This window comes from Temnothorax longispinosus, chromosome 9 (assembly GCF_030848805.1).
Source record: "Temnothorax longispinosus isolate EJ_2023e chromosome 9, Tlon_JGU_v1, whole genome shotgun sequence".
Lineage (NCBI taxonomy): Eukaryota > Metazoa > Arthropoda > Insecta > Hymenoptera > Formicidae > Temnothorax > Temnothorax longispinosus.
In genome coordinates, this window is record NC_092366.1 from 19495760 (window position 1) to 19515502 (window position 19743).

General features: G+C 38.3%; 3 protein-coding genes across 43 annotated transcripts; 2 read left to right on the plus strand and 1 right to left on the minus strand.

Moving 5' to 3' along the window:
- Positions 1-66: 66 nt before the first annotated feature.
- Positions 67-6712, plus strand: Sf1 (uncharacterized). The gene is made up of 9 exons (XM_071787766.1): positions 67-576; positions 886-1041; positions 1626-1701; positions 3403-3555; positions 3646-3752; positions 3852-4018; positions 4100-4258; positions 4335-4609; positions 4695-6712. The coding sequence occupies exons 1-9, from the start codon at positions 327-329 to the stop codon at positions 5248-5250; spliced, it is 1899 nt and encodes a 632-aa protein (XP_071643867.1). The 5' UTR covers positions 67-326; the 3' UTR covers positions 5251-6712.
- Positions 6713-6805: 93 nt separating this feature from the next.
- Nd-b22 (NADH dehydrogenase (ubiquinone) B22 subunit) lies at positions 6806-7953 on the minus strand. Its single transcript, XM_071787808.1, has 2 exons — positions 7719-7953; positions 6806-7221 (listed from the first exon to the last, which is right to left on the minus strand). Exons 1-2 carry the CDS (start codon positions 7826-7828, stop codon positions 6897-6899), a joined length of 435 nt encoding a protein of 144 aa, XP_071643909.1. The 5' UTR covers positions 7829-7953; the 3' UTR covers positions 6806-6896.
- Positions 7954-8074: 121 nt separating this feature from the next.
- On the plus strand, positions 8075-19617 carry Sw (short wing). Of its 41 annotated transcripts, none has more exons than XM_071787709.1 (15): positions 8075-8237; positions 8505-8604; positions 8671-8794; positions 8907-9003; positions 9090-9195; positions 9262-9392; positions 11026-11163; positions 12800-12820; positions 15182-15229; positions 16844-17023; positions 17096-17252; positions 17358-17730; positions 17840-18071; positions 18159-18586; positions 18708-19617. In XM_071787709.1, exons 3-15 carry the CDS (start codon positions 8693-8695, stop codon positions 18867-18869), a joined length of 2175 nt encoding a protein of 724 aa, XP_071643810.1. In that variant the 5' UTR covers positions 8075-8237; positions 8505-8604; positions 8671-8692; the 3' UTR covers positions 18870-19617. The 41 variants fall into 41 exon arrangements, with proteins under 41 accessions (XP_071643810.1, XP_071643814.1, XP_071643816.1 ...); XM_071787713.1 differs by having other exon boundaries at positions 16868-17023; XM_071787715.1 differs by having other exon boundaries at positions 11026-11139.
- The last annotated feature ends 126 nt before the right edge of the window (positions 19618-19743 follow it).

Consider the following 19743-nt stretch of genomic DNA (forward strand, 5'->3'; position numbering starts at 1 on the left):
GTTGCTAACGCGGCCGGCGGGGGTGATACGTGATACGATACGCGGCCCCTATAACGTCCGGCCGCAATACGTCGGGAATGTCGGGATGGAGATGTGTTGATGCCAACATTGCCAACGGTGCTCTCAGCCCTCGGCCCTCTCGTAGATCGGCGGGGTCTCGCCATTTTCTCGGTGCGTAAACCCGCTATCGTAAACGCCTCTCGCCTGTCGTTCGTGGAGTTGGACCGGTTGGGCGTCGACTGCCGTCGGGAGAGTCAACGGTCGGAGTTGACGTCGTTGGCGCGTACGACAACGCGAGGGTGACGGCGTCGCCACGCCAAGCAGTCATGAATCAGTCGCGGAATTTCACGTCGCTGTTGAACCCGAGCTACTTGCAGAACGCGCAGCAACAGCAACAACAACAACAGCAGCAGCAGCAGCAGAACCCCGTGAGCGTGAACTCGGGAGCGGCAGCGGCAGCGGCCGCGGCGGCCGCTGCCGCCGCCGCCGCGGTGAGTGCCGCGATCGCGAACGGCACGCAGCCGAGCGCGAACACGGCGAACGCCGTAACGGCGAGCCGCAAGCGGGAAGCGGAGGGTAAGCGTCTTTGCGTCCTCTTTCCTCTCTTTCTTTCTTCCACCTCTCGCGGAAAGCGGGAAACGTTTCTTGCGCGTATTTGCGAAGCAACTTGGGTTCTCCACTTTATACTTGATGTTTATCTTTTCTCTTTTTTTTTTTTTATTACGTACGTATTGCCCTTGATTCATTTTACAAAGAACCTACGTTCTGTTTTGCAAATGCACAAGCAACGTTTTCTGTTTCGAGTTTTTGTGAACAAACGCGAGAAATGATTCACATTCAACAACACCGTTGTGGTTTAACGATGGGATATGGGATTCTTCGCAGGTGATGGTAAACAGGAGAAAGAATCAAAAGAGGGAGAACGTAAGAAGAGGAAAAAGACTAGATGGAGTGGTAGCGAACATGACAAAACATTTATACCGGGCATGCCTACAGTACTACCGACAAATCTGACTGTCGACCAGGAGAAGGCTTATCTCTGTAAGTTTCTTTCTCTTGTACGACATTAACAATATATATCTCCTTCATTACGTATGGCTAGGGAACCGTTTCAAGTTCTTTGCTTCTGTACTCAAGTTTCTAAAACCTACGTTATAAGAGTAGATGGCTATGAATGATGTAAGTATGATAATGTATATATCAAAAATTCAAAATTCTTGGAGGTAAGCATCAGGACTTTTTGACAACTGTATAAAATCATCAATGTTGGCAAGAGGGCGTGCCACGTTTGCTGAATAACTATAATCTGACCGTCGATGCATTTTTATTACCATCAAGTTTACGTAGATGAGCTACATAATGGACTTTTTAATATATTTCATTTAGATACGTGATAACACAAGTTTACTTGTGTCGTTACTTTGCAGTACTTTTTCAAACTGAGCATTGATCAAGTCATACAAAGCATTGCAAGCTTTTGACTTTGGAATAAAGGTTCAAATATATGTGCGAGATACCTTTATACTTTTCTTGAGAGAGACATGCTTATTTTATAGAATGTATACGGCAAATTGGCAATATCTAACTGTTGGGGTTTCCGCCCCCTCTAACCCGTTGGTTTACAGTTCAGCTGCAGATTGAGGAAATCAGCAGGAAGCTACGCACTGGAGATCTTGGAATTCCACTTAACCCTGAGGAAAGGTTTGAAAGAAACTTACATACCAAAAATGAACATTACATACCTACAATACCCATCTACTGAACATACAGCAGCCCGTAATACACAGGAGCCCTAAAAGATATCTTTGTGGCTCAAAGGTTCAGTTGGCGTGGGAATACCACGGTCCATTTGAAAACGTTGGGCTTGCGTAAAGCCCCTATGCAACGCAGAAGATGAATTTTGATAGTATTGGTTTGCCCTAATCAATCTTTTTTAATATCTCATTTTTATTAAACACTGCTGCAGTGCTCGTGAGTCATATATCTTTAAAGTTTCAAATAAAAGACGTACGCGTGTGGCATAATAAGACACGAGCTCTTGATAGATTTGAGATTTGAGATTTGAGACTGATACGATGAACTGTGTCAGTAGCAGTGTTTAAAGAGAACAGAGTGGGTATTCTAGTTCATACGTCTTGTATAGATAGATTTTTGCACACATAGAATAACTCTGAGATGACCTATCGTAATCTTTTTCTAGCACGCGGTTTAAAAGTGTGGAATATTAGCAATCAGACATTTCATTATTCGATATTTCACTCGTGGTCTACAACTTTATGCATGGGTCATCTTGAGTGAGATTCTGTCCGTCCCTTTATTCAGGCTGCCGTGCGTTGCACGGCACATTTTAAAATTGTTATAATAATCTTGATGCCACGAGGAAGATCATTAATCGACTTGCCAATATCTGTTTCTAATTACAACCTTAATGAGCAGATTTCAGGAAAATATCAGTTTATTGAAATTCTCATTTGTACCGTAATATTGTAACAAAGAATTTAACGTTACTTTCAGGTACAGGTCTTAAATAATAAATGCATATACTTTTTCTCTAATAAATTAATTTATTCCAATAGGTTTAACTTTTCCAATTTTAGCTGGAACCATTATTTTTATGTCATTGTGTTTCCGTTAATATATAGTGAGACATACCACACGTACGTTATAACTAATACAAAAGATTATTTCTTAATAATCACAGGATCTGTCTTAGCAGCTGACATCATACCGATATCTGCCGTGCACAAACGCGCAGTCTTCCAGTGGTTGCCTACTATAGAATACTAAATATACAGCTATGCTATATATTCGGCACCGACAATTTTTCTGTTCTTTATTTCGATACCTTGGCACTGTTGGAAAATTCTATAATACACAGTCTTGTTGTAGTTTTTAAAAATACATAACTGATTACGTAAGCAAACTGATACAATGTCATGCAATGACTTCCTTAGTACATCTACAGCTGGATCTACAGCCTCAATATTAACACCTATTACTATATATTACTGTTATGGAAGCAAACGTATTGCATATTATTTAAAATTTTTTTTCAAGTTACATAGCTTTTTTCTGATATATTGTAGACAAAATTTTTAATACAAAATATTTTTTTCCAGTAGATAAATTTACAGCATAAATTTTATCATTTATTAAGAAATTTTAAATTTCTCAGATAGTATATTTATAGAGAAGCTAAATAAAATCAGTATCAAAAGAAAACGTGCATAATGGCTTATTTATCAGAGTCTATATACGCATAACTCTCTGCTCTAAATCAACGGTTCTTCCCCACTTGAATATATTCATACAGTCATAGTAGGGTCAGGTTGCTTGTACGCTAGTGTACCATCTTGATGAAAATTTATATCTTGATATGGTATTATTCTTTTTATTTTTCAGATCCCCGTCTCCCGAGCCTATTTACAGTAGCGATGGTAAACGGTTGAACACGAGAGAATATCGTACGAGACGTAAATTAGAGGAAGAACGTCATAATTTGATTCAGAAGATCCTTAAAATCAATCCAGAGTTCAAGCCACCACCAGATTATAAGTGAGTCACAGAGATGAACCATATATTTTTTATGCTACGTTTTTAAACGAAATATTCATTTTCTTAATATTTATATTTACTTTTTCCCAGGCCACCAATAATACGAGTCCATGATAAAGTAATGATTCCTCAGGAAGAGCATCCTGATATAAATTTCGTTGGTTTGCTTATTGGACCGCGTGGAAATACTCTAAAATGTAAGTACTACAAAATGCATTTAAAAGATTATGGATAAACTGACACAACGCATATACAGTTTGAAATTTTTATATATTTATTGTTCAAAACGTGTTTAGCTATGGAAAAGGAAACTGGGGCAAAGATTATAATTCGTGGAAAGGGCTCTGTAAAGGAAGGAAAAGTTGGCAGGAAAGATGGGCAGCCTTTACCGGGCGAGGATGAACCCTTACATGCATATATTACCGCAAACAATTTAGATGCTGTGAAGAAAGCCGTGGAACGAGTATGCGTTATCGCATTTCTTTTTTAATATAATAGGTAAATAAAATGACCAAAATGTAATTACGTGTACTCGTGTTTACAGATTCACGAAATTATTCGGCAAGGTGTGGAAGTGCCGGAAGGTCAAAACGACTTGCGTCGTAATCAATTACGCGAGTTGGCTTTATTGAACGGAACATTACGCGAGAATGATGGACCTCGTTGTACAAATTGTGGAGCTTCGGATCATAAATCTTGGCTGGTTTGTGAAATTGTGTAATATTTTATACAAGATGATTCTTATTTCTGTACCTAATATAATATCGCGTGAATTTCAGTGCCCTGATAAACCAAATGTGACCAACAACATAGTATGTTCAAGTTGTGGTGGTGCAGGACATATTGCTCGAGATTGCAGATCAAAGAGACCCGGTCAAGGAGGTCCCGCAGCCGCTGGAATGGGGGGAATGGGTCAAGCTGGAGATAAAGCTAAAATAGATGAAGAGTACATGTCGCTCATGGCAGAATTGGGAGAAGGCCCACCACCGGACAGATCAAAAACGGGACAAAACAGACAGACTCCCAATCCCAATTATCCCGGACTGTTTGATAGGTACATTTTTTCTTTCTTATTTTTCCCCCGTGCAACCATCTTTTTTACATTTACATTGGATTTGATGATTTTGTCTTTTTTTCAGACAACAGCCACCTCGCGCGTTAATGGCAGCTCCAGCGCATCCACCACCGCAGATGATGCAGGGCGGTCCAATGATGCCGCCCCCGGGCATGGCACCGCCACCGTGGAGCCAAGGAGGCGAAGGGATGAACAACATGAACATGCAATGGCAGCCACCGGTAAGCATGCCGCCGCCGCCAGGAGTGATGCAGCCGCCACCGCCACCACCTGGTTCCACTACGCAGCCCAACATTCCGCCATTAATGCCATGGATGGCCGGCAACACGCAACCGCCGCCACCAGGTCAAATGCCGCCCACGCAGATTCCTCCGCCCGGGATGGGCATACCGCCGTGGCAGCAAGGTCAGCAGGGACCGATGCGGCCACCACCGCCGGGCACGGCGCCGCCTCCGGGATTCCCCGGTGGTTGGCAGCCGCAACAGATGGGTGGCTGGCCACCGGCTGCCCCGGTCCCACCTCCGCCTCAGCAACAGACTCCTGCACCACCCGGGATTGACCTGAACACGCTGCCGACATTACTGGCGCAACCACCGCCGCCACCTCCGCCCACCAGTTAGTCCTACGCACGTAACGAATGACTTTTGATCTATGTAATAGCCAGACGATATCATATTGAGATGGAGCCAAGTTTGAGGAAGAAGACGAGAAAATGCAGATAGAGGGTAGAGAAGCTGAAAGAGGCAACATGTCCTAATAAAAAGTCAGAAAAGAAAAAGATGGACGAGAAAATAGGAACGATGTACGTACGTCGCAATCTTGATTTGAGAGTGATCAGTTAATTTTATCTTTTTTTTTTTAATATTTTTTTTCGATTTAAAACAAATTTTTTTTTTTTTTTTTTTTTCATGTATAATCTTGCCTCGTTATGAGAATTTTCTGGTGTGATGATTAACAGAATTCTGCGAGAATTCCATGTGGAAGATATATGCTGAGAAACTCAAAAATCGTATTTATTAATGGAACGTGTAGTTTTACCTAGTTACCGATTTTAATTTACCGCACGTAATAAACTCTGTAATTTCGTACAAAATATCATGTGAATGGCATTACATCGTAAATGACTTATCTATCACGAATCCTCTTCTTGAGCACAAGTATAGCACGTTGACAATTTTTTTCCACTTTATTCCATTTCCGAACGTCGCTTCCGAAATCGAACCTATCAATGTTGAAAGAATTGTAACATAGGTAAAAATATTTGTTCATATATTATATATATATATATATATATATATATATATATATATATATATATATAGCGTAAGTAATCGGTAATATTGTTTTCGATGAAGATGAAATTGCAGAAGTATAATAATTTCTGCGAAATTCATGTAGTATTTTACAAAGTATGCCAACTTGATTGCAAATTAGACATAAAAACTTGTTACATTTTCAATCTTTCAAACACTGAAAGATTTTGATATTTTTAAGTTAGTAAAAAAAATTTCATATCACGCAGGAACGTTGAATCGTGCACTAAAATAGTGTCCATGGGCACTGCAGGACAATACAAATCTATTGGCGACTTTAGACTTGTTTCATAGAATCGTCACTTCTGTAGCAACGTATATGTAATCTTCGATCATAAATATCCGGATTATACGTATATGTTTAAGACAGTCGTACGTACATTATGAGTGACGTCGTGTACTTTAGCAACGAAAAGAACTTGGCAAAGTATTCAATTTAGCAAGTGAAATATCGCGGATCTTTACGTTCGCAAGTGGTATTTCATTTATTTGCAATAAAGACAAATCATATACATTTCGCCCGTTATTGTCACGACGGAGATAATATTCGAAATTACAAACGTCCAAGCGCAATAATTTCTTACTATGTGTTATCCGTATACGTTACAGGAGATTTAGGCAAGTTCGCGAAAGCTTCAAGCCACGTATGTTACTTTGTGCTACGTTAGTATTACATATGTTGAATGTATAATGAATTAAATTATGGATAGAGATATGCTAAGTTGCTTGCTATGTATTCTAATTATATAATAAACACGTATAAAACGGAGTACGCTTGTTCGTATATGCGCAGATTTCGAAACGGCGATTTTCGTACAGGGGGTGTTGGGTGATGGGGATACTACGTCTATGCAATGAAGACTTTCATGTAACAATACACATTATATTACAATATTATCTACAAGTAATGTCGAGTCGATACAACACAAATATTTTATATTTTACAGGCGCCTCTAATGACTGTCGAGCTTCTTCTTTTCCTCTGGATAGGTTTCGAAATACCACTTCTCATACTCGTCCTTCATTTGTTCACGACGCGCAAAATACTTGGGGTACATAGCCTTCTCGAGAGGGTGCCAGTAATCCAGGACCCAGTCTGGGATGTCAGCATTTCGGCCATATGCCCCTCCTGTAGCTGAATTGGCAAAGGTTATCGGTTGATAATGTATCTTTGAGAAGAGCTCTTTCTCTCCTTCCTGTAGCAGATGCTTTGCATAACTCAAATCCTTAATATTTTTATTCTTGTCAAAGCGCTCTCTCAATAACGCAGCCTGGTATCTGTAAAGGAATTATAATTGAAATGTATTACGGTAATTAACTGTCATTCATCGTATTCCCTGGACTAAATGAGCGGATTTGAACTATAGAATTGTTTTCCACAAACTACACGTATCCTTTGCTTATCACAATTAATGACAGTACTTTGCACTGTCTCGGTCTCTTCTGTTCCGAAGAAACATTTCGTTTGAATCAATGCATTGATCACCGCCTGCCAGGCAGATTGGTGATTTTAACCAAACTCCAATTAATTTAATCGGTTAACTTTAATCAAGTAACTAAACAACACCTTTGTGTTGATTGTATCTCACTGACAGATGGAATCATCAGTTAATTCTGGTTTGATCCAATGATTGGAAAGAAAGAGTAGATTAAGGATAAATTAGTTGGAAATGTTGCTTTAATCGATCCCGTCGGCGTCGGTTGTATGTACAGAATTAATCGTTGATTAACGTAATCGGACGTCGATGGATCCACTTTGGGTGATGTATACATACCTGCGGTCGTGTATCTCGTGCACCCAATCCTCCATGCAGCGCACGGCGCGCTTGTACAGCCTGCACACCTTCTGCTGGTGCGATATGAGCTCCGAAGGAAGATGTGCCATCGTTTAAAACAACGTACAACTCTCCCCGAAAGCACCAACCCTTGTAATAAATTATAATAATAAACACGTACGTGGAGACTGTGGAGGTGGAGAGTCGGAGGGGTGACGTAAAGCAATATGGCGTCTTAAGTGACGCTAGCGACAACTAGCGGTCGTAGGTCGTACTCGGTCTCGTACAGTCTCGTAGGCTGCTCGTAGGTCGATAGGTGTCGTGACTGTCGTGTGTCGTACGGTTTCATTTCATCGTGCGCTTGCGCTAGTTGGTGCCTTGGTGCTCTCGTGAAGAGAATCGTGGATTTACATGTCATTCCTTGAATTCCTCGAAATGATATTGATGTGTAAAATGGAGTAAAGCCTTGGACGTCAGATCGCTCCGCTGTGCTCGCTCCGCTGCGTGCCCTTAACGAAGGTAAGGGCCTCGTCATTTCCGTCGCGGCTGATCCGCGATCCGCGATCGCACCTCGCACCGTTACGTCGCGACATCGCCCAGATTCGATCGAGCGGGGAGTCGGTGCATCGTTCAAAGTCTTGCCGCGTTTCAGTGTCAAGTATTTTCGCCTAAACTGGCGCGTCCTTCTGGGTGGATCACGCTCGAGAGCGGCGAGAAGGCCGCGTTAGTTTCGCGCTCGCACGTAATCGAACGGTAACGGTAACGTTAACGTTACCAACGTTTTAGCTCCAAGTTGACGTCATCGCTGAGAAATCAATAACTGCCGTGGGCCGTGGGCTTTTATTCGTGGTAGCTTCCTCGGCCACGTTTACGGAGCAGACACATTGTACGTCTGACGTGCCTATACTTGGTTTAAATGTATCATTCTAAAGTTTATGATATCATTTTTCAGTCATCTATTGCTAGACGACAAGATGATGTCCGATCGTAAAGCCGAGCTAGAAAGGAAGAAGGCGAAGCTGCAAGCTATTAGGGAGGAGAAGGAGAGGCGCAGGAGGGAGAAAGAACAGAAGGATGTAAGGGACAAGAGAGATTTATAAATGAAAAATGATCAGTGTTCAGTTTGTACATACGTAAAGATGTAAAGATGACTTGTGACACGTATAAACACGTCACTTGGGATTATAGGTAGAAGAAGCTACCGTTCGTGCCGCTGGCACGGACAAGGATCAGCGCAAGGAGATAGATGCAATGTTGTCCTCTTTGGGCGTAGCGCCAGTGTCAGGTATATACATATGCGCGTTACAGGTGTTTGATTATAAACTTCATCTTTTCCTATGCAACCCTCCAACTGTTTCTGTCTGTTTGCAGACGTGCTCTCTAGTTTGTCAAGTATGAGCTCGCTGACGCCTGAACAAAGTGCTACGGCCACACCGGACGCCAGCTTGCAGCCATCCAGTATAACGTCTGCTCAAAGGTATTTATTTGCATCTTTCTTGCGTTTTTTCAAGACCGATTTATAACTTGGCATCGTGATACGAAGCAGTGCGGGACGAAGGAAGACGCGGGAGCTCACAATCGTCTCCGTGGCGCACACAAACATTCCACCAAAAGAACCGGTCGTTTACAGCAAGCAAACGCAAACCATTCAGACCACGCATACATCCCACGACGGTGAGTCAATATTTCTCTTATATATTTATCGATTTATTTATATTGCACATATGTGTTATATCTCACTCGTGCGTTCGCAAAGAAACGTTTTTAGATGGAATAAATATTGATGGAATTTAAATATAATTATAATTTTTGAGAATTCCTTAAATCTGATTGATTGGTTACACAAGATGGGTGTTTTATATTGTTTAATTTTATATGAATCTAATCGTCAACTATATATTTTCGGCTATTTTTTTATACTATAAATAATTCCATTAATTATTAATACTCGATTGTCAACGTAAGCTTACAAGTTTATAGCGCGTTCACACACAGTGCGTGTTTTAAAATCACTGAAATATCAACGTACACATATTCCATTGTTCTCGCATCAACAAAATTTTTACAATTGATTATGGTAAAGTGGGTGGTCTATAAAAAAAGATAGTCTTCTATATATCTATATATAGTTTTTTTTATTACAACACTGTGTTACAATCTGTCTGTAACCACATGGATAGTCTTAACAATATTTTTGTGCATTATTGTGACGTATTTCGTGTATTAACTACGAATGAGGTAAATTATGATGTTAATCACACAAAAGTGCAATTTTTTTTAATTTTTTGTTTTGGAATGACGAATAACATTAAGATTGAGTTAACCTTCTAAATTGTTTCTTATAATTAATTTTAAAGCGGCGAGGAAACTTACATATTCCTAAAACATGAATTTAATGATTCATTACATCGCAATTATCATTTTGCACTTTTCCTTCATATTATTTGTGAAGGATTAATAGTTTTCAACACTTTTACATGATTTTTTAATATCTTATTACTTGACAATACTCGGCATTAAAAGATTAACATATTGTGTTTATGTAGTGACACAAATATTATTACGCAGCACATATTTAATATACAATATGTACTAATAACATTTATATATAATATATAAGAAAAATGAATAATATATATATATTATTATACGTATTATTATATTTGAAAATGATCAACAGTTTTTATTGTGAGCCTTAGATTATGTGTATAACAAACTTATATTAGTCATTATATAACGAGTAGTAAGCATCTAACAATCAATCTGGGTTTGGTACAAGTTTTTTTGGTGGTGGCAACTTTTTCCTATGCAACGTTTTCATTTCCATGAACACAACCGCAAATTCAGTTAGTCCTTGATGTTCTTAAATACCTACATTATATGTTTTGCTGACGATTACTCTCACACGCAGTCTTGGATTTTGCTAACAATACAAAGCTGATCACAAACAATTTATGTTAGTGATTAACAAATTTTTATATATTTTATTCCGATACCACCTACTTTACTGTGATGAAAGATAGCGCAACGTTAATTATAACAAAATCTGAATTTTGGTGGAGAAAAAAATGTTTCCTCTTATAATTATACATTTGATTGTCCAAATTGTTATTTTGAATGGACGCAGAGGAATATTATACTTGGAAAATATATACACATATACGCATATATACATATACATATATACATGATAGATTTTTTAAATATGTATTTGTTACCTAACTGATCTTGCGGTGTTAATTAAACATACGCGTGTTCCCTTGTCTTGCGATACAATCTGATCGATTCATCCGGTGTTGGACACAAGGACTGTCCACATCGTCCTCTGCATACACCATCTACTCCTCCTGTTCAACAACAACACCAACTCACTCTTGCTCCGCAGGCTACTTTGAGACTGACTGGTGGCGTCCCAGGAAAGGTGGGTCTGCACCAAACTACCTATGTATGTTCTGTCTACTTTTTTACTACCCTTCCATAATTGTCGTACGACGTTACATTATAGAGGTAGAGATACACATCGGAAGGTAGAGATATGTCGCGCGTTCCAAATGAAGGGATGTAGAATCTAATCTTTGGGGTGCTTTGCGCTTTTTAAACATTGCTCCGCAAAATCTTTGATTTTTCGTTCTTCTTCATATATATCAAGTTATGTGAAGGCAACGAGGAGTCATGAAGATTACACACAAGTTGCTATAATAATCGATTTTACATTTGAATTGTGCTGCAAGAGTTTTGTATGTGGAAATTTTTATTTACTATATATATATATATATATATATATATATATATATATATATATATAAATTAATTATACTGTACTGAGAATGAAGAGATTTTTATATTACAAGTGTATTCACTGTTAGCCATCTCCTTCTAGATTTTTATATATTATAGTTTTACTTCCACATACACACAGATAACCGTTTGCTTGCATATGATAAAAAAGCTTATTCACGCTTCAATAGTTTAATGAAATAATTGACAGATTGACAGAAAGTTAAGATTACACAGCACATTAACTCTAGGCGTCCTGTTTGTTGGGAAAACATACGAATTACGATTACAAACTGAAATTCTTACAAGATTGTTATGCCATGACTCATGCGTGCTGGTAGAGAATTGGTATTTGTGCTCACATATAGAATATTTCTTCAAATATATTTTTAGATATAAAAATAATGACCTCTAATGACGTAGGTATATATATTATATATATATATATATATATAGGCATATATATATAAGATATAAAAATAGCTTCTTTGTGAATAGCTTCTTTTTAATGCTCTTGATAAAATATTACGTGCTAAGATATATGTATATACTCTAACATTGAGATAATTGTCCACGTCGCTTAAAAAATTATTTGCTTTATTGTTCCTATTATATATTAACAAGAACAATGATATCAATATCGATTTTCAGAGAAACTTTGGGGGTGGGCATAAGTGTGACAAGGGATGTAAGTGAGATATTGCAGCTTATTCGTTAAAGAGCATTTATTGTTGGGGATAACTAAAAAAAAAATTAAGGTTTTCGCCACAATATTGGATCAATAAACTAATGAATATTCTATACCGTTACTAGTAAACGAAAGTGTTGAACATGAAAGATAAACATTAATTACCCTAACGATAAACATTTTGAATATGTACGTTTCCTCTCATGCATAGGAATCGAAGCACCGCACAATATAAGAATTAAAAAATTATATATGCACCTAACTACATTCAGCATAATTTTTTATTTAAGATACAACTTACTCGAAACGTATGTCGTATGACACGCTACGACTTTATTTATCGTTATCTACTTTTTTGGAAATTTTTGCAAACAATTTACGCAGCATTAAAAAATTTATTTGCCGTTGTCCCTATAGGATGTACAGTCGAATTTTAAAACCGTCAGACATTACAGTGACAAAATTATTTATCACCCTTTTGTACAGTTTTGAATTTTGCCTAAACTCGACTTTTTTTTTATTCTGAACTAACGAGTCTGAGTGTAGAGAGGTGTTATTAGCGTAATGCATTCTTATGATATCGTAACTAAGTACAATTTTTTCCCTCCCTTCTCAGCTCATGCATTCGACTATTACGGTAAGTTATGATTTCTCTTGGTTCTGAAAACGATTTTTAGATTCAGAGTTAGGTTTAGCTTGTATTCAGTTTGTATTACTTGAGGCAACGATTATTCTAAAGAACAAGTACTACGCGAGACGTGAGAACCCGACTGCGATTCCTGGCAAAGAGTACGTCGCGTTATTCGGATTAAATTTCACATACTATTCCAACGTATTCACGCCAAACGAACGTGTTAAGAGATAAGAGAAATTAACGTACTACCAAATTTACTATTTGTTCGCCAAAAATATAGCGTATATTATTCGCAGCCCATCAATACATTTTAAATTAATGACATTTGCAACATACTAGATAGTGCTTTTACTTGCCTTTATTCGGAATAGATACGGCCGAGACTAGAAAACGGATGAAGAATATCGTCTCCAGAATTTAGCGTTTTCCATAATAGGAAATGTCAGCAAGGAATGCAAAACAACTCTCCACCCGGAGCCTGATCGGTCTTTACTATCTTATGGATATGCTTTTATACCTCTTCCGACTCTCTTCTTCGTTAAGTTTGCCTATTTTTGGGTGCATTTATTCTTTATTTACGGTATCTATTATTTTTCAAATATTTATCTGACATCCCGACTCTATACATCAAAGAAAAATCTGCTATCAGGCACACTACACAAATCTGTCTGCATATATCTGATTCTCGGAAAGCATGCAGAAATTTCGAAGATGGTTGTTTCGACGTTCCCTGGTGTTCTTCAAACACGATTTTTGCAATACTTTCAAGCTGTCTCTTACGATATGTATCACTAATTTCACATAGTAGGCATGCTACCAAAAGAATATGTTTTCTTTATTAATATTATAAAAGGAATGTGTGAGGGTAAAAAAGAGAAACAAGGTGAATTGCAATGTTTAATGAAAACGGTTATAAAGCTCTGACAACTACTAATGGTATTCTTGATGCCAGCTCGTCATGGCACATCAAGGATATCAGAATCTTTTGAGAGAGAGAGAGAAAGAGAGAGATATCCATTGGCAAATCTTGTCACAACTTAACGCACCTTCCAGAGTTCTCGGCGCGATGTTCATTATCTGAAATCTCTTTGGGAATGCTAACGCATCATCAATGCTTACTAACATGAAAACAATTTTTATAGAGCTAAGGTGTTGTGGGATATTAACTGAATTCAAGTTGAAGATGACATATTATACACGTTATTTTCGGTACACTCTGACTCTGTTTTTAGTAAATTACTTACCACTGATATATATATATATATATATATATATATATATATATATAACATTTTAATACAATACCTTATATAAAGATATGTCGCTTGAGCTTTTAGTGGCGCAGAAACATTTTTTTTTTTTTAAATAAAATGTTCTTCGGTCGCAGAATATTGCTTCTTAACAGCACGTGGGTGGCGTAGCAATAAAGTTAATAGACCTAACAGAGTTAAAACGACAGACACATGTACGTGTCCATACGAATATATCGCAGCATAGCTATACAGCATTCTCAAAATATGTACATCGCGCACTTGTTTTCCTATCTTGAGAATATTGACAGGTTTATTTTCACTGCCATGCAGTCGGCTTAGAAAGTACGTGTTATATACATGTCGAGTCTCATTAATCGAAAGACGTGGAAAAAAGAACATGCAGTTTTTATTTCAATAGTCGGAGATGTCAGTATGTTGTATTAAATCGTTATTTCACGTTCATGATCCCTTACTTGTCTTCATTTTAATTTGCTATAAAAACTTTTTTCTGAAATTTTTCCGAAACAATGAGTTTTTGTACCAGATTTATTTTCCGAGAAATATCCTACCTCGTCAGATGAGAAGAGATTCCTATGATTTTTTTTATTCAATATTTAAGCGAAGAGATTAAAAAACTTTTACATATTTTAAGAAGTAAGAGACTTCTCTTATTAAACGCTTTAGTGAGTTTAACGTAGTATATTGAAATATACTCCGAAATATACACAGCCGTTGCTAATGGGAATATTGTACGCATGTAAATAGATATGTCGACTATTATGATTTATCAAATTCACGTGCTACTTTCAAGTTTCTCGAGCGCGTGTTGATGTATTTTGCATGACAAAATAAGAAAAGTTAGTTGAATCTTATATTGCATAATACGTTATCGCGAGAATGATGTAACGGTAAAAATCCCGGCGAAATATTTCACATTAGAGACGTGAGATAAAGCCAAGTGAGAAAGACTCAAGTAACTTTTAGCTTTTGTACATGTATTATTATGCATCAATAATGTCTATTTAAAGAAATATATATTTTAAAAGCGCTACGAACACGTCCGGCAAATAGGATATCAAATTGATTGACATTTTCTTTTCCCTCCTTCAAGACGAGTACAATCTAAATCCTGGTTTAGAATGGGAGGACGAATTTACAGGTAGGTAATTCCTCTCTAGAGACGATTTTGTTTAATTATCTCACAGACATGTCCATAAACCTCACACCCTCACAAAGTTGCGCTTAAAAGTAATATCTTTACGTAACTTTCTTTGCAATTTGTCGTCTCTGTCTTATATATGCACTGAACGAAGGGAATTGTCGCTAGCGTTTACAACTTGCTTGATGATTTGCTTTATTTTATATAATATATATATATATATTTTTTTACATTCTCTTTACGTAATCTAAGATAAATCCGCTTTTATCCGTCTCCGTCGTGCGCATGCAGATATATTGAGCTTTGTATCGTTATTTTTTGAGGCGGGATATGTATACTGTGAGTTGTCTAATGATAAAAGATTTAAAGATTTAGCACTTTTAATTAAGATTTATTATTTTTTAAAAAGTAAAGCGACAGAGAGAATCTTAGATGCTAATTTATTTTATTTGTCGCAGTTGTAGATGTTGTAATTTTAATCGGTACTGCATGAGACCTGGAAAGTTGCGTTAAATCGTCTCCACTCGCCGGTGCATTTATTTATTGTTTTTATTATTTCAAGAAGATTTAATTTACACGATCGCACGGCTGTAAACTCACTTCTTTCCCGTCTTCATCGGACCATTGATCTTTATTTATTTATTTATAAATTTGTTCATCATTGATCATTATACGATATTAGTGTCATAGGAGAGAGAGAGAGAGAGAGAGAGAGAGAGAGAGATGGTGAAACTTCACGCACGTGTCACATTCTACATGATAATTTCCCGTTGATGATTACATAATCAGTAATATAATCAGTAATAGTACGTACACTGGTAAAGGGAAACGTAGTAATCTCTTGTTACTTGTAACGTCCACGTTCATTTTTCTTCTCATTTCTCACGCATCATTCCACCTCATCGAGGTGCTGCATGCCAACAAAGGGTGGAGAGACACACGTGAAAAAAAGATACGATGGAAAAATGTAAAATCAATGCTATTTACGACAGTCCACCAACAAGCAGTCCACCTTTCGTACATGTGGTTAATTTTGCATGTCATCTAGGCTCACACTCATAAATTTTTTTTCTTTTATATATGAAACCTTAGCAATGGTAAATTTCCAGCATGGTAAATTATTCGATATGGCATTTATCAATGCTTTTAGATGTTGCTCCTTCGAAATGAGATTTCGTTAAACATTTGCAAGTCGGCAGCTACCTGTGCAATTCATATTAAAGAACGTGTGAAGAAAACAATCGTAATTTGTTTTTTTTTTCTTTTTTTTTCTAAATAACACGCTGGCATGTAACGTTTTTTCGGCACTTGAGGTGTAAAGACAAATGCAAAATGTTGCAGAAACGAATGTTGGGATTTTAACAGAATGCACAGTGTTGTTTTTCTCTTAGATGTGAATTCAAGATGTTAGATTACTGCGCTATAGATATTCTTCAAAGCATTTCAATATTTGTTGCAAAAAAGAAACTAGCTCTTCTCTTTTATTTAATATAAAAGCGATACTTTTGAAAATTAGATCATTAGTCGACGTCTAAATAAATAGGTATAGATCAGTAGCTAGGTAGTTACATCCAAGTTAGGGTACTTGTGGCGGAACCAGCTTATTCACCACAGTTTTGACATTTGATGATGGCCAAGCCGAAGACGAAGAAAATAGCTTGCCGCACATGGACGGTTTCCAGAGTAAGCTCCCACCGGGAATCCTTCCTCACGGATTACCGCAAGTTAAGGAAGTCCAGCCTGCCGTTACACAGGTAGAGCAAGAGAAGCAGAAAGAGAAGCCCAAGAAAGAAGGTGCGTGGACCATCAATCTCCTTGGTTCTGTTCACTGGCCAAAAATCTTGATACTTTTGATTAATCCCGCAGTACGGGAGCTTAGCGAAGAAGAGAAGCAAATGATTATCCTGTCGGAAGACTTCCAACGATTCCTCGATCGTACCAGCAGAATCGTGGAGAGAGCACTGGGCGAATCGGTCGATATCTACACCGATTATGCTGGCACTATGGACGGCGAAGACGGAATGTGTGTTTTTTTCAATCAATCTTTCTTTGTTTCTAAGGCAGTATAGCTGTTTGAAAGACGTTCTGCTCGACGTAAATGACCGTTCTGACGTGTGACGTGTTGCAGGGACGAGAAGAGTCATCAACGGTTGTGGTTGAATCGCTCGTTCATTTGCGAGCGATGGTCCCGTAATCGTTGTGTAACCTCCATGGACTGGTCGCCGCAGTTCCCCGAGCTTTTAGCGGCTTCGTACAACAACAACGATGACACTCCGAACGATCCTGACGGCGTATGCCTAATCTGGAATACGAAATTCAAGAAAACCACGCCAGAGTTTATCTTTCACTGTCAATCGCCCGTTATGTCCACCACGTTCGCCAGATTCCATCCGAACTTGATCCTGGGCGGCACCTACTCCGGTCAAATTGTGCTTTGGGACAATCGAGTGCAAAAGAGGACTCCCATACAACGCACTCCCTTGTCAGCCACTGCGCACACTGTAAGTATCACATATCACCTTCCATCAAGATACATCACGTAGCTAGTTGAGCTCTTTAGGCTTCTAAGCTTAGAGTGCGAGAACGTACAAGTACGTACTTGATCTGCAGCACCCGGTATACTGCTTGAACGTCGTTGGAACGCAAAACGCGCACAATCTGATCAGCATTTCGACAGACGGCAAATTGTGCTCGTGGAGTTTGGACATGCTGTCACAACCGCAAGAAGCATTAGAATTGCACACGAAGCAATCGAAAGCGATTGCCGCCACGTGCTTGGCCTTCCCGCATGGCGACGTTAACAATTTCGTCATGGGAAGTGAGGACGGGACCGTTTACTCAGGTATGTATGCGTGTCCACATATACCAACGTGAGAATATATGAAGAGTAAACTAAAAGAATTAACAACATTTTAATTTTGTCAAATAGCCTGCCGACACGGTAGCCGCGCCGGGTTGACGGAAACGTACGAGGGTCATCAGGGGCCGGTCACTGGCGTTAGCGCACACGCGGTGCAGGGCGGGATAGACTTCTCTCATCTATTCCTGACATCTTCCCTAGACTGGACTATCAAACTCTGGAGCCTAAAAGAGAATAAGCCGCTCTACTCTTTCGAGCACAATGGCGACTACGTCTATGACGTCGCATGGTCTCCGACGCACCCGGCGCTGTTCGCCTCTGTCGATGATTCCGGCAGGCTGGATTTGTGGAATCTGAATCAGGATACGGAGGTACCCACCGCCAGCGTCGTCGTTGATGGGTGCCCTGCTCTGAACAGGGTATCGTGGACGCCAAGTGGATTGCATGTCACTGTCGGTGACGATACTGGGAAAATATGGGTCTACGATGTCGCCGAGGTACGTACGATGATCACTTTGAAGATTTTCTCGGCTGTTTATATGATAACGTAGGCTGATGTTGCGTGCTGAAACTCGTGCAAAAACATTCTCTATATTTGATTCTTTTTTTTCAATATAGCATCTAGCTCATCCAAGGATTGACGAATGGAACAAGTTCCTGTACACGCAACAGGACCTGAAAAACAATAAAGCGGATGAAGAACTGGATAAACTTAATCTTAGTTCCGGGCCGTCTTCGTTAACATCTATGACATCCATTTCGTCAGTGCCTCTGAGATAAAAACCATACGTTTATTTGCTTTAGCGACGTAATTGCCATAGTAACTTTTTCCGGGAATTGATTACACTTGCACGTGTATAAAATATTGAAAATAAAGAACCCGAGGGAGAGGTTTGGCCTCCACAATGATTTTACTGAATGTAATACTGAAAGATTAGTTGCCAATTTTTCTCTCCATTTTTCTTCGTTAATGAAACAATGGCTATATCGAAACAACTCTTCATCCTTGGAAAATATACATATTATTAACGTGTTAAGCATTAATAATAATTATTCTATAATACAAAAATATATGTTCAACTAAAATTATAAGTATTAGTTGAGTAAATCTATGATATATCAGAATTGTAAATAATGCTTTAATCGTATTTTGAAGGATTATTTTATATAATTTGTTGTGATTTAGCTCAAATACGTTTCGCACGACAATTTATCGGTATTTATCGCCAAGCACTTGAGATAATATTACATGTTGTCAAATTTAGGAAATTAAAACCACTGATTGAAACTTACAAAGATAAAATATTCTCTGAATTGTTATGTAAAGAGAAAGGAACACACATACTCATTAAGCTGTGTAATATATTTATATATATTTCCCCAGTCAAATAATTTGTTTACGCACGTCGTTTTATTCGTTCATTTTTTTCAAGTAACAATCATCGCTATTTTAAGAAATGTGTATTTATTAGGCGTTTTTGTATCATCTCGTAAATGTTGTTGCAAATACACGTCATTTATTGCGAAATATTGCAAATGGACCTTTTTAAGCGTACGTTTCTATTTAATTCGCGTCACGTTGTTGCGTCATTTCTTCGTACAAAGATTATTATCGTTTGCAGGTCGTTATATAAATAAAGATGACGTCATTCCT

Coding starts and splice junctions, on each gene's coding strand:
- Sf1 (XM_071787766.1), top strand. CDS start 327: ATGAATCAGTCGCGGAATTTCACGTCGCTGTTGAACCCGAGCTACTTG. Junction 4,259..4,334: donor CGGATCATAAATCTTGGCTG/GTTTGTGAAATT, acceptor CGTGAATTTCAG/TGCCCTGATAAACCAAATGT. Junction 4,610..4,694: donor TATCCCGGACTGTTTGATAG/GTACATTTTTTC, acceptor TCTTTTTTTCAG/ACAACAGCCACCTCGCGCGT.
- Nd-b22 (XM_071787808.1), bottom strand. CDS start 7,828: ATGGCACATCTTCCTTCGGAGCTCATATCGCACCAGCAGAAGGTGTGC. Junction 7,222..7,718: donor CACGAGATACACGACCGCAG/GTATGTATACAT, acceptor ATTCCTTTACAG/ATACCAGGCTGCGTTATTGA.
- Sw (XM_071787709.1), top strand. CDS start 8,693: ATGATGTCCGATCGTAAAGCCGAGCTAGAAAGGAAGAAGGCGAAGCTG. Junction 8,795..8,906: donor GGGAGAAAGAACAGAAGGAT/GTAAGGGACAAG, acceptor TTGGGATTATAG/GTAGAAGAAGCTACCGTTCG. Junction 9,004..9,089: donor GGGCGTAGCGCCAGTGTCAG/GTATATACATAT, acceptor GTCTGTTTGCAG/ACGTGCTCTCTAGTTTGTCA.